This window comes from Podarcis tiliguerta, assembly GCF_965153285.1.
Source record: "Podarcis tiliguerta genome assembly, chromosome: 1".
Lineage (NCBI taxonomy): Eukaryota > Metazoa > Chordata > Lepidosauria > Squamata > Lacertidae > Podarcis > Podarcis tiliguerta.
In genome coordinates, this window is record NC_139534.1 from 78,816,694 (window position 1) to 78,832,795 (window position 16,102).

Below are 16,102 nucleotides of genomic sequence, written 5' to 3' on the forward strand. Positions count from 1 at the left end.
ATGAAATAAAAAAATAAGGACAGATATCAAACCAGTCATTTTTTTAATTAAATCTGCAGGATCTTACTACACACAACAAATTATTAATATTGCCTCAGTTAATAGCTGGACAATTTTTTTCAATTAACATTTGTATAGAAATGAGTGGCGATATTTCTCACACTCAATGGCAGCGAAAGGCCTATCCTAAGTTCTTGAAATGATTGCTTAGCATTGAAGACTGCAGTCTGGCATTAGTCACATGCCATTAAGTCCCACTGACCTCACAAGTACTTAAACGTATAAAATAGGGTGCATCTGATGCAGCATTGCAGACAAAGGTTGTACTTTTCATTCTCAAATGGGAAAAACTGGTTTCCATGCAAAAAGAAGCATTCTTTCCACATCCAGAACTTAAAAGAATGGGAGTCCCATTTTCCTTGCTCCCCTCCCCACCTCCTGACATTATCCCATCTTGCATTAAAGTTGGGAACATGGTCTCAATAGCGTAAACAGAAAGGAAGAAAATACCCCAAGCCCATTTCGTTGCACAACCTAGTCTGCAAGTGTTGAAGCCATAATATCGGTTTACATGTCACTACTATATTTCCAGTCAAGAGAATCCATTGTTATTTTATATTGTTTCCCCAGCTTCCACCATCACTTCAGAGAATGTCAGTTTTATCACCAAAGCATAACAGAAATCCACCTGCCTGCTACTGTCCCAGTCCCCAATCTGCAATTGGACATGATGAGGTACCTGTATATTCTGTTGTATTCCCCCCTTTCCTTAGACAAAGCACATAGATGTTGTGAGTGATAATCTCCTCACCACAGCTAGGTATTTGTGTCACCCATGAGATGGATTTGGAGACCATGAGGCACAAGTGAGCTATATCATCCCATTGATCTTAGTCCACTCATAGATGTCCTGCTCACAGACTATGTCTGAGTTGATGAGAAGGTATCTGTCACCGACACAAAAGTGTTTCTGGCAAGCGGCGCACTTGAAGCATTCCAGGTGGTACACTTTGTCTTTTACTCGCATCGTCATCTCATAGGCCCGGATCCGCTTGTCGCAGGAGGCACAGAGGCCATCTTGGCCGAAAAGCCTTTAGAGAGGGGAAAAGAAATTCAAGAACCTTCAGGAGTCAGATTATCACATGTATTTCTAACTGCGTAAAGTACAAGGAATGTTGCTTGCTCGTTTGGCTGCGTTTTGTGAAGGCAAAATAGATTTGTGTAGAAGGACACCCAGAAATTTGTGAAGGGAGAAAGAGTAATGGAAAAGGTGGATGAGAATTCTAATGCTCTCACGATGATTGCCAGTTAATATTTTCCCCCAGTCTGTTGATTGAAATATTGGCTTTGGCTTAATATGGATTTGTCAGCAATCAAGATGCATTTGTAGGTTCTAATAAAAGCATGTTGAAGTTCATAGAACCATTTTAATAAAAATGAATTACAGCGGATTCTGTGAACTGCTAGAAATTCTAGTGCAAAGCCAAAAGTTTTATAGGATCCTTTATTTTAGCACAGGCATAGGTAACATGTTACCCTCCCGATAATGTTGGATGACCACTTCCATCAGAACCGGCCAGCATGACCCATGGTCAAGAGATAATGGCAGTTGTAACCCAACAATTTATGGAAGGCACCATGATGATTAAACCTGTTTTAGCATATTGCAGCCTCATGAAGACACCCCCATGGAGACCACCATTATGGTGCTATGTTTTCAAATGTTTATCAGTGTAATGTGCAAGATACATATTGATGGCATGTGCTTCCAGATAATTAATTAATTTAGGCTACCACCTGCTGAGTTTGCAAAAATCTAGTTTAATATGCCAGTAGATGATGATATATTGTACTGGGAATCAGAGGCCAATATAAATTTGCAATGTTTTTTGCAATCACACACATTTCAGAAAGGGCTTGTCAGTTTCCAACGCTGTGCTCATCATACAAAAAGCAGACTGCTTGGTTTTTGGAACACAGTACAATCCCTAGAAAGAAAACTGTCGTCATTTCCCTGGCCTTCCAGAAGATGTCACTGTCCATTGCTTCCTAGTCACTGTAACAATTGATAGATATGGATTCTTTGTTTTTTTTAAGGTGGCACTAAAGAACCACCTTGGAATGCATCACTTGTGATAGTAGATTAAAAAGAGGAAGAGGGACTGTTTTAAAACAGATACACACACACACACACACACACACACACACACGTTCCAGGCAATGCAGGCTTTTACATTTGAATTACAGATGTGGGAAATGCCAAAGCCAATTTAACGGCCTGTGTCTATGAAATTCTTCATTAGCAGACACAGATAATTAACACATTATGCTGTGAAAAGACGGAACACATCCAATTACAAGGCACAGAAAATGCATTAATTTAACAGCCCATATTTTCTGCCATTACAGTGAGAAAATATTCAGCTAGTGGAAATAGGGATGAATTCTTTTCAGGATGTTGCACGTACACTGGTGATTTACTGCATATTATTACTTTACGCAAATGCAGTCCTACTCAAGCACAACTGCTACTAGAAAAAGCTCTGAAGTGGGATAATTGGGTAGGTTAGCACTTTATTCCTCCCTATTGCCCACTGACACACACACCTCTGTGAATTTTTGAGGATGCTAAATACATCTAGCTATAAATAAAGTGTTTCTCCCCCCTCATGGCTTCATGGAATCACACATATGAAGTACAAAAGAGATGGCAAACAATCAAGATCCCTGATTTGTAGAAGAACATAGTTATTCTTTTATTCACAACTAACGGGGGGGGGGGATTGTTGATGCTATTTTTAAAAGTAGAAAATACAGACAGGATCCTAAGAAAAATTAACTGTGTGTACATAGTGTCTTATGAATAGTGATGGAAGGATCCATCAATTCCAATTCTCTTAGTTCCTGATTTTTCCAATCTTAATTCCAATTTTCCACATTTCTGCAGCATTTTGTGACTTTTTTTAATTACAAAAAAAATCTTCATGGAAATTATCCAGCATTTTAGAGTAATTTTTTCCCTAATAAACATATTTTGTATGCACACATTTTTGCAAGCAATTTCTCCTCATATAGCGCACACACATACACACACGTTTTTCAGTTATATTTTCAGTTAAATATTCATTTTTTGCACATTTCCCCCTAATGTATGCATTTTTGCACACTTTTTTTGGTTAGATAACTGCATCACAAAATTTGGAGAAGTGTGAATTTTAAATAATGGCTGTGCTTGAATTCTCATATTGTTCCGGAAAGTGTGGAATTTGATAAATTTGGCTTTCAATATGAATGCAACTGACTTTCTCCCCCATCCTTAGTTATGAACACTAGTTTTACATCTCTTTACAGGTCATTCAGCCCAAGGTTACACCCAATTCAGGAAAAGCACATGTTTAAGTGCCTGATTTTAAACCTTTGGACTGGTAATGTGCCTACCTGTGATGCTGGCATAGTTCTTCCTCCCTTCCCCTTACCATGCCATACTGTGTCTCAAATATCAGTAGTCAGCCTACAAAGTGGAGCCTTGCATAAGACTGGACAGCAATTTGTGGAGAAGGTTTTTGTGAGCCTGAAGTTCTCCCCGCCTCCTCATTTTAACTGACAAGCAGCTTATCCAGACTTGGCTTTGAGACTAGTCAGTTTCCAACTACTGTGTCTTATACCTCTTCTGTGCAGACTGAGCCCAGTTCTTGCACTAGAGTTTTAAGCGTAGACCTACCTTCATTTTTAAAAAGAAGGAAGGACAGAAGGAAGGAAGGAAGGAAGGAAGGAAGGAAGGAAGGAAGGAAAGAAGGAAGGAAGGAAGGAAGGAAGGAAGGAAGGAAGGAAGGAAGGGTTATGTTATGGTGTCTGGTATACCTGAGATAGTCTCTTCGGCACAGTTTCCTGCCCAGTTTATAATATAGCCGCCTTCCCACTTCTCCAAGTCTGCACCCGCATAAGTCACAGCTAAGGCAGTCTTCATGCCAGTACTGGTCGATGGCTTTCAGGAAGTAACGGTCCCCAATGTTCTGCTGGCAACCTCCACATGTTAACAGGGAAGGGGGGATTTGGAGCACCTCATCCACTGGCTCCCTGGTGGAAAGAGACAGCCTTTAGAATACACTAATCCAGCCAAAGCAACCAACTCATAGTCTAATCAGAAAATCTTCAGTCTGATTTTTCTCCCGTTGTTAATTTAAATTAATTTTAATTTTATATACTGCCCTTCATCAAAAGACCACACAGTATTATATGGATGTTATATTAAAACATGACATGATCTCCGTACAATACAAAAGGTAAAACAATTACATAAATGCAATTCATAATAAGAAATGTACAGTAAAAGAGACACAATTTCATCCCAGCAATAAACTCTACAATTCAACCCCTATAGAATACAGAGTCTCCTAACATATGTTATTGTTTGGTTAGGGTTATGCATACATGGTTTAAAATCCTGAGAATCTCATCTCTTTATAATAAAGTTTCTGTTCCTTAAGAATGAAAGGTAAGTGTGGAAAAGCGGGAAATGCTTGCAGAAGCCTCACATTCCAGAATGTAAGATCCCCAGTGGTAAATGGACTTGGTGACCTGCATAACCTCTTGCCTTTACTCATAGCTAGCAAATGTATGGAGGGAAAGCTCAATTTATATAATTTATACTAATGTAAAGTCTAGCTCTTTTCAGTGAAAAATCTTGGAATGACTATATATATGCATGCACAATATATACGCTGCCCTAACATATTTTCAATTAATTCATGTAATTAATTAATTTTAATTAATTTGCAATACTTAATATACCAGTGAAAATGGGAAAAGAATTTGTTTGGATTACTTTTGTTTTGGTCCAAATTCAGTCCAACATCTATTACAAATAATATCTACGTACAGCTGTAATTAACACACTGCATACTTGTGTCAAAAAGGATTCCCCACCCCCACCCCATGAGTCCTGTGGCAATGAATTTGTGGACGGTATAAAGAAAAACTATAAGTAGCCAAATCTTTAAGTAATTGATATTTTCTTAAGTCTTTAAGAAAAACCATTGCTGTTCAGTTTGTTTCCCTTTCCTACTCTGCTACATACATCAATGTTTTCACTGCTGTGATGAATATTTTCAGACATTTTAATAACATTTGTAAAGAATGCCATACAGTTATGATACCTTGACCATCAATATTCATATGACACTTGATTGTGAAGAGTTATTTAGCACCATAGTCTTATAACAACTGTGTGAGACTGGTAACTTTTATACCCATTTCACAGCTTAACCAGTGTGAGGTACATTGCCTCGCTTATGTCCATTTAACAGATCTACTGCTGAGCCAGGACCATGGCTGCAATCCTTTGCACACTTACCTGGGAATAATCCCACTGAACATACCGGGACTAATTTCTGAGTAAGCATGTGCAGAACTGCACTGAATGTCATCAAATGATATGGGGAGTTTTCAAGGACATGTCCTGATAAGTACAGGGTTTCCCCCAGTAGGTTTTCTCTGATATTTATTTTGTTATTTATTGATTGAATTTATACTACACCCTTCCTCCCTAGGGCAGCTGTTGTAGTTGATATTATGTGCGAATGAAGATGAGAAGGCTAGAAAATGAATATAGCCCCATGCTTCAGAATACTGAATGTTATTAACTACTTCCTCCAATAGGAACCATAGGTATTGAGTGTTGACAGGAGTGGGGGCCAAAATGGTGAGAAATAAGATATTGGTATGCTTAGGAAAACTGAGATTTGCATAATTTAATTTTTTAAAAAAATCTATGGGGCATTCCCTTAAAAAATGCCCAGCAAGAAATGAGCATGCTCAATAACCACAGAATGATGAGTGCAAATTTCAAAAGAAAACAGAGTTCTGGAATGCCCTACTTTTCCACCTTATGACATCCTGGAAGATTCACTAGCTGGCTGGCACACTGAACCACAACACCTCAGTTAGGGCCAATGACATACTTCAACATTTTGCTGTAGGCCCTCCTTCTAAATGCCCAAAGGGCGTCCATACTTATCAGTAACTCGTAATAGTTCCTGATTCCAAGGTAGAACCACTCTGTTATTGAGACTCAAAACCTCCTTAAAAGTGACTGTAGCCTAAAAAAATTGGAGTGCACCAGGTTGGAAAGGCTAATTTAAAGCAAGGACTTTTATCTTTTGCCCCTGCCTACATAATAAGAGCGCTTTTCAAATGTTATACCTGCGCCCTGAACCTGACGGCAGCGTGGGAGATGGTTTTGTCTTAATGGCCCCCACAGTTAGCTTTGCCCACCGGATTGCCTTATAGCAATGCCTTCCAATAAGCTCATCAAAAGAGAGTCCACTGTCCAGCTGTAATATTTAAAAAGGTACAATGGGCAGAAGTATCTTCAAGGCTTTTCCCCATATGCATTTGTCTGTGGACTGAAATAGGGTTTTTTTTAGTTATTCAGTCCTGTACTAACTTTATAGGAAAGAATAAATAGAAAACTCTTTGAGTCTAGTTCCTGATGCCATCAAAATGGCACCATGCATGCATCAGGCGAAGGTATCAGCAGCCTCAGGAAAACCTTTGCAGAAGTCAAAGCATCTTCAAGGGGGAAAACAACACTTAGGGCTATAGGAACCACCTTCCCAAACAATGGGAATGCTTACTGATAGTTGGAATCAGCAGGTCCTGATTGTTAATAATAGTCATCTTTTTTTCTTTTCTTTTTTGGCAGAGACCGCTAACAAGAGTAGCACCATATACATATGAGAAGAGTCAACTCCAAATTATTCACTGTAGCATGGTATTCTCAAGAAGTAATGCACTTTTCACCCCAGGGAAAAAAAATATTTGGGGCTGGGGGCAGGGAGAAGGTAAAATAATGACTGGATAAAATGAGAGGAGAAAAGACATTTCTTAATGTAAATGTATTATCTCCCTGAAAGCTTCTTTGTTCCCTGGATATTCCATTTTGCAATTGCTGTTGAGAATTATTCCCAGCAAAACGCCAGCAGCCTGCACAGTCAGCAACTCACAGCAAGATATTTTAGCACATGTTTAACCTTAAGCTCATAAACATTGCCACGGAGGAAAAATAAAACCCTCACATTTTCAAAGTTAATCACGTGATTTACTGGCTTACATTATGCCTCTTGCTCAAACCATTAACAACGTTCACGGCGTCCTTTTTGCCCAGGACAGTTTTTATGCTAAATAAGTTCATTTGAGTCTCTCTCTCTCACACACACAGACACCACTTATACTACATATGAATGATCATAATGCAGGATAAGCGTTTGGAACTAAATTCAAATGTACATTCTAGTCAAAGTAGATGCAACATTGGCCTTATAGATCTCTCTAAGTGCAGACCACTTTAAGTCTGTAAAAATGCCCAGTGGAACGTTTCTCACTTAAAAGTTATGTGACGCAGTGTTGCCAACAAGAGATAACTGCAGTGCAGGCCTTGGCAAGTCCAAGGTGTTCCCATTTTTGCTACCACATATCTCCCACCAGCAACTCCATAACCCCAAGACAGTTTGGGTGAAATGCTGAGGTAAAAGCCTTCTCTCCACTGCCCCAATCTTCAACGAAATCTTAGCCCACCAGCAGCCATCTAATTTGGCAGCCTCATATTCAACTTTAAAAAAATTAGAAGTGGGCACTTTCCCATCCAGATCACAGTCAGATGCTGACTTCCAGTTGAGGCTCTACCCCTCTGAGGTAGTCTGGGTAGCCATGTTCTCTCAGTGGAAGGCAGGCATTTCCTCCTTTCTCAACCAAATCTGTGTGACGAGAAGGCTATGTGTCACCCACCCTGCTCCTGATTTTTCTTTAATCCCTGTTTACCAACTGGTACAACAGATTCCCAAATGCTCACAATAATAACATCTAAATTCTAAGGCCGCGAGAGGACTTATATGTTACACTCAAGAAATAAGTAAGCTGTGTTACTGTATCTCGCTAAGCTCTCAAAAGCAATCTCACAAGAAAGAAGAATTTAACATAATGAAAAATGATTCAACTCCCTCAAAAACGCTATTCAAAGAAGTAAAACTTCCTCAAGTCACATTTATCTGAAAAATAAATACGGCTGAATCTTGTCTACGTAAAGCTTGAAAGATGATCAAGTTCTCAAGGCATTTCATACTAATTCTTGATTTGCCGTTATGAAGAAATACCTCCTGATTCCATACCTGTATAGCCGTGTGAGTGTGCTACTGAATTATTTCACTCTTCACAGCTGCTATTTCTGCACACAAATCTATTTTAAATGATGTTTTAGCACACTAGTCTTTTATGGAGAATGCTGTCAGTGAAGACAGTAGCAATTTCTGTCAGAAAGAACAGAGTTTTTTCATTGTTGTTCATGACTTGTCATGACTTGTCATGAAAGCAACCATATATTTAAAAATGCATAGGATTGAGAAAAGAGGTGTGGGAATTCCTGAACCAATACCCAGAAACTATCTCCAAGATATCCTACAAGTCTGCATAAACAGGTACAGGAAGGTTTTGGTTTGCACAACTGTTGTGCAGTTTGGAATGGTTCTTTAAGGCCAGTTTCATGTCCTTTTATCCCAAAACAATGAGGGACTTTTACAATAGTGGGAGGAGGAAATGTTCATAATAAACTTTATGTTCTGGAATGCTGTATGCCATAACGATACACTGAAAATTGGTGTTAGTTGAATCTCAAGCCCCCTCCTTTGCTGGCAGTTTTGAAAGATTGACGGCACAATCCTATACATGTCTACTAAAAATTAAGTCCCACTGAGTTTTCAGAGGATTACTCTTAAGTAAATGGATATATAGGACTGCAACCTAAAATATGAAGAAGGAGCTTTAACATAGCAGGGGGAAATAGGGAATGGAGCAACTGTAGCATATGCACAATGTTTCAGTCAGTACATATGATATTTAAGTCTCTGTAAAAGTATCTGAAGTGGATGAGGCCAGAAACTGATTCTTACCACACTTAATATAAGAGTAAATTCAACTGAAATTAATATAACCTATTTTTCGGAAAGCAGAGACAGACTGGTCTGCAAGGCTTTCCAACTCTGATCGAAAACCTATGCACTGTTTTCTGCATGTGGATTCATTTTACAGTATTTCGGTGGTACTTACAGTGCAATTCTAACCATGTCTATTCAAAAGAAACCCCTGTTGAATTCAAGGGTGCTTGATACATGATAAGAAGGCTTATAATTGCAGCCTTAAGCCTGTATAACTGAGCAGAGAATCACATCCTGTTTTTTTTCTTGATACCTCATGACAACAACTGACAGATGAATTAAATACACACATATATTTAATTAAGTAGGGACATTAAAAGTATTTTCTTGCTAGAGTACCACAAAGCTACTGTGGTCTAGACAAATAAAATATGACCACCCTAAATAGAGGCATATAGCTTGAATCCTACATCTGTTTACTCAGAAGTAAGTCCCACCAAGTTCAATGGGACAGGTAAATGGGTAAACTTTAAAAGCCCAGTTCAATGGCAGTGCTAGTGATACAGCAAATTAATCATCTCTGAAATTATGTATATCTGCATTTGTTTGAGAGTACAGTAAGATCTTCATGGTAAAAAGTCTACCAGGAAATCCAAATTTTATACTAACTTAAACATTTATTTATTTTTACTTCTTTAACAGCTACGGCTGGGGTTGTGAGTGACAGCAACCACTCCCCCCTCTTCTGATCTCGCTTGTGGCTCATGCACAGAGAAACTCTCTTGCTGGACATTTTGTTCCAAGTTTCAAACCGGTGGTTTGCATTATGAAAATGTGGGAGTTGAGCGCCAGCACACACGCATCTGATAACAACCTTGACCTTTCTAGTCTAATCAGCCAGTGTGTAGCCGGGCAGGGAGGAGAAGAAGAAGAAAGAGAGGCACTGCAGGCAAACTTGGGCTTTTTTACAACGGGAGTCTCCCAGCCCCTATCCCTCTGAAGCCACTTTCATCAGCATCACCTAATCTGCAGGACCTGATGCAAAGGCGTTTGCGACCCTAAATGCCCGCTCCTTTCTCCCCTCCCCACTCCCGCCCTCAGCAGGAGCTGGATAGGAAATCTGGTGGCTCTGGTAATTGGCCTCCAACTCAAAATGGGGAACTTGCCTGTGGCTCTGGGTTTCAGTTACCATCCCTGCAAGTAGCAGGCTGGCTGGCTTAGTGCGAGCTTAATGAGATCTTGCCTAGTCCTTGCTGCACAGTCCATCCGTATTCACAACGTGATCGCGGTACAGGGACTGGATCGGGATGGGGAGAGCGGGGTCTCTGAAACACACCTAGTAACCTGGAGAAAGGAAGATGCAGCCCCATCGTATTTATTTCTGTCTCTCTCCAAATGGCACTTTCTCTTAAGCCAGCGCGCATAATCAAAATAATAATAATAATAGTCATTATTTTATCTCCCCCCCCCAACAACCCAGCCCCACGGATTGCCCAGAATCCGTCTCCATTCCAAGGCAAAGTTGGCCCTAGCTCTGGAGATGCGAAGCTGGAGGGGACTTGGTGGAGGGGGGGGACAGGGAGAGGAGGTCACTTACTCGGAGGGCTCGAGGCTTTTCCTTTCGATGGCCGAGGACATTGGCAGCTCTGGGGTCCTTTGTAGTTCGCCGGTGGGTTGGTCTGCGCCGAGATCTGCCCCCACAAAGGCTGCCTGCTCCTGAATGCCTGCTCGCTACCCGCGGCAGAGTGGCACCTCCGCCCCCCTCCCGCTCCCCAAGGACATTCGCAGGATTTCCTCCTGTAGCACCAGAGAGAGAGAGAGAGAGAGAGAGGTGGGCTGGTGCGTGCTGGATGCTGCTCCTGCGACGATGCCTCTCCTGCAAGCGAGCGCGCCTAGCTAACCCTTAGGATCTAACCTCCCATCCTGGCTGCGCCGACGCTCCTCCTGCTCAGGGGGCGCGAGCGACCGGGGCAGAGAGAGGCTGGAGCTGCTGCTGCTGCTGCCGCCGATTGCTCCGCGCCGCCGTCTCCCGAGCTGTCACTGCTGCTGCTGCTGCGTTGGATCCCGGAGTCTCCTCTGCTGCTTGCCTTAGGTTTGCTGCCTGGGCAGCTCCGGGCGCGCTCGAGAGAGGGGCTCCTGCTCCGCAGAGGCAGCTGCCAGCATCTCCACCAGCAGCACCATCCCCATTATAGTCGAAGTTGCTGCTATTATTACCCCACTACTGCTGCTACTACTACTACTATTATTATTGAAGCTGGCTCCGCGGTCTGTCCTCTCTGGTTTCACATCCTCTTTCCTGCTCACGATTCAAATACAATAGAAGGAAATGACACTTAAAGAGACAGCTGTCTATTTCTTAACTGGGCTCCTGGGGATTCAAGCAAGCCAGAACAGCAGCATCTCTCACGACTGAGTTGGCTCCTTAAAGGGCCAGTCTCTCTCTCTCTCTCTCTCTCTCTCTCTCTCTCTCTCACACACACACACACACACGGGGGGGGGGGAGGGAGGCTGGGACTCTGCTTAAAAAAAAGAGTGTGCTGGTGTCTTTTTAATTGAACCATGCAACCATTTGCTAGCAAATCAAGCTAATTGAAAGTTGCCTAATAGGTTAGGTTCAGGTTTAAGTGCCCAGTATTTCATTAAGCACAGCACTGCCTGAGGTCAAAAGTGTGTCCGTGGGAGGACACATAAAACTGAAGAAGAATTATCTTCCTACTTCAGATCTCATGAAGCGTATTGAGTTTTGCTGATCATTAAGGCATGTGCACGGTCATGGATGAACATGGATGACCACTTGGCAAATTCACTGCATGAAAATGAGTGGCAGGCTAGAATAGGAAGCAGTGTTTCTGCCTATCATCTATCTACCTATCTCCAAGTTCAAATAGATATACCTTCAAAAGGACGTGGATAAAGGAATGAGCAAACACCTAGGAACAAGTAATGGAAACAGCTCTATCATAATCTTTTCCAGCCTCTCTCAACAACCCCTCTTCAGGCAAGATGATTCACTCACACAGTGAAGTGATCTGCATTGTTTATAAAATTAAGCTTCACTGTAAAAGTACAGTCACAGCACCATGTTGGAAGCATGCCTGTCAACTAGATGAGGCTGTCTGCTCTGGTGATTCCAATATAAGTGAAGAAAAAAGACCAAAAGTTGTTAGTGAAAAAATACCAGACAATCTCCTGATATTTATTTATTCATTCCCTACACAACCCCCCCCCCCAAATAAAGACGTCCATTTACAATTGCTTAACTACATTCAGCCCCTTGAGCTTCCATTCAAAGTACTGGGGAATAATGGCAGTACCTCCTCTAAAGGCCAGTGGCTCCAGATGTACACAGCTCTCTTGTGGGCTTCACTGGGCATTGGATCTGGCCCTAGTGCCTCTTTGTTTGCTTCAACCAGCAGATCATTAGGAAACAGCTGGTGTTTAGGTAATGGTGCTCCTGGAGCCTTCACGTTCTGGAAGTCTGGAAGTTCTTCCCCATTAACTGCAGACATTTGTGGGTACTCAGGAATGAAGGAGTGAATACGGTCAAACTAGCTCCCATCCATTTCATGTAAATATAGAGTCTGCTGGTCTCTGATTGCATGATGGTGCCAGATAACCATTCATAGTACCTTCTCCACTACAAGAACAAAACATTTGCACAACTGTTGAAAACCAGCTGCAAGCCAGTGGTGGAGAGGTATGCTCCTCAATAGGCATCCACTATTGCCAGTTTTCTAGTACCCTTAATGTGCATTCATCTTCACTTTCAAAACATGCACAAGGTGCCATTCATACACTACACTGTGTGATTAAAGAATATCCACTTAGGGAAATGTTTCAGAAAATGCATGTGAGCCATCTCAAGTATATGCATATCTCTATGCCTAAAGAGGAGGAACAAGAGCTTAGGACAGCAGCATGGACTGGGGTTTAGGATTGTTCAACCTGAGAATATAATAGATTACAGTCTGTTAATGTAAGCTATGTACTGTCAGGTCAGAAGATGAAATAAACAATAAAGGCGAAGTAAGTTAAATGTAAGCAAAGAAATGAGTTAATATTTTAGCTATTTAATCTACATGGGAATTGAGGACCTATGTAAGTGTTTCAAATTATTTTAGGAAGTGGTTACAAATACATTTTAAATTATTTTTAATGATTCATGGTGGATCTGTTTTACTTTTAGGACTTTGCACTACTTTCATATATTTTTTGTGAATGTGCTCCTGAGGGCTGGGAAGCCTCTGGAACAGAATGGGGCATGCTATGCAGAGCAGCAATGTGTGTGTTTGTGTGTGTGTGGTGCTGGTGAAAATCAGTTGCCCTAACTTATAGAAGTATAAACACTTTCTGCTCAGTCAAAGCCACGGTTGAGTTGGATTCAACAGCAGCTGCCTCCTGGAGGCAATTCTTTTCTTAGGTCTCTTCAAAAGCCTTGAAACACATTTTTAAAACTCCAAATAGTTTATAATGTAGTTTGTGAATTTAAGCAAGAGAAGTTGCTGAATGGATAACTTGCAAAATAACCCACGACTGCAAGCTTCAAGCCACTTACTCCTGGCAACTTCACAGGAGAAAATGGTTGTTAAGTTTATATTTGTTGGTGGATTCTGGGAAGATTTGAAGAGTAAGTGCATTAAATATGAACCAATGTTCAGTGTTTTGGTATAAAAGTTTATTTAACAACAACAACCAAATATTGACCATTCTTCTGTTTACTACTGATAAACAGAATAATTCCCCATATCACATCCTGGCCAGGGTCAGGGTTTCCTTTAGGCAGGGTGAGGCAACTCAGACAGCACATGCTGGGGGTTAGGGAGCAGTGGGAGGCTCTGGCGGACAGGGCTGTGTGCCACGTGCCCTACAGTGCAACACCTAAGTGAGCTTGCTGCTGTCAGGTATGACGATGGATGATGCCATCCTGTGGCTAACATTAAGCTTATCCAGTCAGCTTCTGGACACGGGCGCCATCTTGTCTTTCACCTAAAGCAGCAGAAAGTCGTTGTCCAGCTCTGATCCTCGCAAAATGTCTAATAAAGCTAGAACATGTATCTAAATCAGGTAATGGGGAAACTCAGGCCTGGGGGAGAAATGTCACTCTCCAGGCTTCTCTGTCCAGCAGTCAGAACTCTCCTAAGGTCACACCACTCCCTGGTCTGCTTTGCACCCTCTTTGAGTGTTTTCACATACCTGGTATGTGCTCTGGAGCTCTGACTGTGCATTTTACGTGCCTTGATAGAGACGGGTTTGCATAGAAACTAGCCTACTGTACGAAGGTGAAATTTACATTCATTACCCCTGTTCATTTCTGTCTCTGGGCCTGCCCATTCTTAGCATGTGACCCTTGGAAGCTTTTGTCCCATGCGTGCGTGCACACACACACACACACACACATCTTAAACATTTCCAAGACTGTTATTTTGCTAGGCACTTCAAAATTCTTTAGAAGTATTTACAGTATCACAAAATCAGATTGTGAAGTTCCCACAGCAGCCTAGTTCTGCGATTTGAAAATATCTTTATATTTTGTGTTGCTTTCCTGTGGAGAAGTCTGGTGATGACAGAGAAGTATTTTGTTTGAACTCTCTGTTTTACAGATACAACAGCCACCAGGAGGAGGAGGAGAAAGATGGAAACTCATAATCAAATATCCAGCACTCCAGAGGATCAGTGTGTCATTCTTCTGTGTTTGGCAATTGAATTAAATCTGGTTAGGCAAACACTTATGCAGGAAATATTGCCTGGAGATAAAAGTTGTCATGGAGGCTTAAGTTACCTGCATCATAGAAACACAAAGCAATGTTTGGGTTTTATGTGGCAGGTGGGGTTTTAAACCACACACCATCAGGAGGGCCCTTTTTAAGGAGTGGACAAAGCTGTTGTGAAGCCAGAAGGTGTGTGTGCCCTTTACTCATGGGTGTACTTCAAGCTGCAATTAGCACAAATGACATTTTCTTTCTGAGTGGCATTTCCACTCATATCTAAAATAAGCTTGTTCCCTCAGCTTTCAATGGCAGCACGCAATGTCATTTCCCAATGGATTAAATAACAGGAAGCAAAATAAGCATTTTTACAACGTTCTCAAGCCGACATGGATTAGCTGACTACTCTTTTCAAATGGAGGGAAAAAGAGACTGCAATGTAAGCTTGATTCACAGGCGCAAAATAAGATTTCTCTTATTATGTCAGATTCATAACTTTGCTGCTGTATTTCCCCCTTATTGAAAAAATCTCCTTTTGTTAATGAATGGCATAGAATATGGGATGGAATTCTCCTTTCCAGCCATGAAGAATGCATTTTCATGTTCCTTCTCTTCTTATATATCATTCTTTTGGTCTGGCAGGTAAAGTAGCTTTTTCTGTTTCCATTACTGTACTATAATTCTACAGTAAATTCTGTAGTAGTTTAAAGATTTATAGTTTTATCAGCATATCTTTTAAAAAAAAAGGACTGAAGTTTTCCATGTTCTGTTTAAAACAACAAAGAAACATAATTCCCTCCCCCTCTCTTGATCTATCTTTGGTGAGACTCAGTGCTTTAAGGGGCTGTTAAGCTATAGATCTTCTTGTGCTGGGAATTAAGCAAGATGAGTTTCAGTTAACATTCATTAAGATGGATGATACTGTCTATTCTCTTTTGAAGCAAATCCTAGATGTTATTGATTACCTTTTGCATATGTGTGCCTGTGCAAGAAAAAGATCACCTCACCAACTGCTGATGGGCAAAGAGAGTTTTTTTTGTGTTTTTTTTTGCAAACACGCATTTGGTTTGGGATGTAATTGCAAAGCCCCCTTCCTCTACTTAACAGATGGTACCTGAAGAAGCTCTGTTAGTGCTGATCACTGTATTAAACTGGCCTGAAGGGTAAATGGATGCTGAATTCACAAGTGACACCCTGTTACCTCCAGCTTGAGCCAAAAAGGTGAATCAGAGCTGGCAGCGCTAGTGATCCACAAATGTAGGTGATTAATGAAATCTCCCTTTACAGAATATTTAAATGAAGAAATAGGTATAACATCCAATTAATACATCTTTCATGTAGACAGATGCATCTGAAGAGCATGCATTTTGAATTGATAAAGACACATAAGAGTTCTCCTTAGATATTACGACAAAATGCACAAAGCAGAGTCAAATTTGCATCCGTTTTCTCACTGCTTCCTTTGTAAAA

General features: G+C 41.1%; 2 protein-coding genes and 1 long non-coding RNA gene across 12 annotated transcripts in view; 1 reads left to right on the plus strand and 2 right to left on the minus strand.

Moving 5' to 3' along the window:
- LOC310679604 (uncharacterized protein) overlaps positions 1–16,102 on the plus strand; it is an 82,373-nt gene that overhangs the window by 22,355 nt on the left and 43,916 nt on the right. For 5 of the 8 annotated variants that reach the window (XM_083445141.1, XM_083445137.1, XM_083445142.1 and 2 more), the window contains exon 1: positions 14,831–15,071. The exons of 1 other annotated variant lie outside the window; for it this stretch is intronic. In XM_083445141.1, coding sequence (XP_083301267.1) covers positions 15,048–15,071 — 24 coding nt within the window. In that variant the 5' untranslated portion in view covers positions 14,831–15,047. Of the gene's footprint in view, positions 1–14,608; positions 15,072–16,102 lie in introns of those variants that run through there. 2 more of the 8 variants (XM_083445140.1, XM_083445143.1) reach the window with 2 other exon arrangements.
- The window catches only part of LOC310682012, a 43,539-nt gene that overhangs the window by 2,187 nt on the left and 25,250 nt on the right, over positions 1–16,102 (minus strand). The gene's annotated exons all lie outside the window — the stretch shown is intronic.
- LMO2 (LIM domain only 2) lies at positions 27–11,809 on the minus strand. Of its 3 annotated transcripts, none has more exons than XM_083446565.1 (4): positions 11,015–11,316; positions 10,525–10,724; positions 3,862–4,077; positions 27–1,091 (listed from the first exon to the last, which is right to left on the minus strand). In XM_083446565.1, exons 2-4 carry the CDS (start codon positions 10,563–10,565, stop codon positions 872–874), a joined length of 477 nt encoding a protein of 158 aa, XP_083302691.1. In that variant the 5' UTR covers positions 10,566–10,724; positions 11,015–11,316; the 3' UTR covers positions 27–871. The 3 variants fall into 3 exon arrangements, with proteins under 3 accessions (XP_083302691.1, XP_083302690.1, XP_083302689.1); XM_083446564.1 differs by having other exon boundaries at positions 10,843–11,316; XM_083446563.1 differs by having other exon boundaries at positions 10,525–11,809.

Coding starts and splice junctions, on each gene's coding strand:
- LMO2 (XM_083446563.1), bottom strand. CDS start 10,565: ATGTCCTCGGCCATCGAAAGGAAAAGCCTCGAGCCCTCCGA. Junction 4,078..10,524: donor AAAAGCCTCGAGCCCTCCGA/GTAAGTGACCTC, acceptor TCTTTCCACCAG/GGAGCCAGTGGATGAGGTGC. Junction 1,092..3,861: donor TGCCGAAGAGACTATCTCAG/GTATACCAGACA, acceptor CCCTCTCTAAAG/GCTTTTCGGCCAAGATGGCC.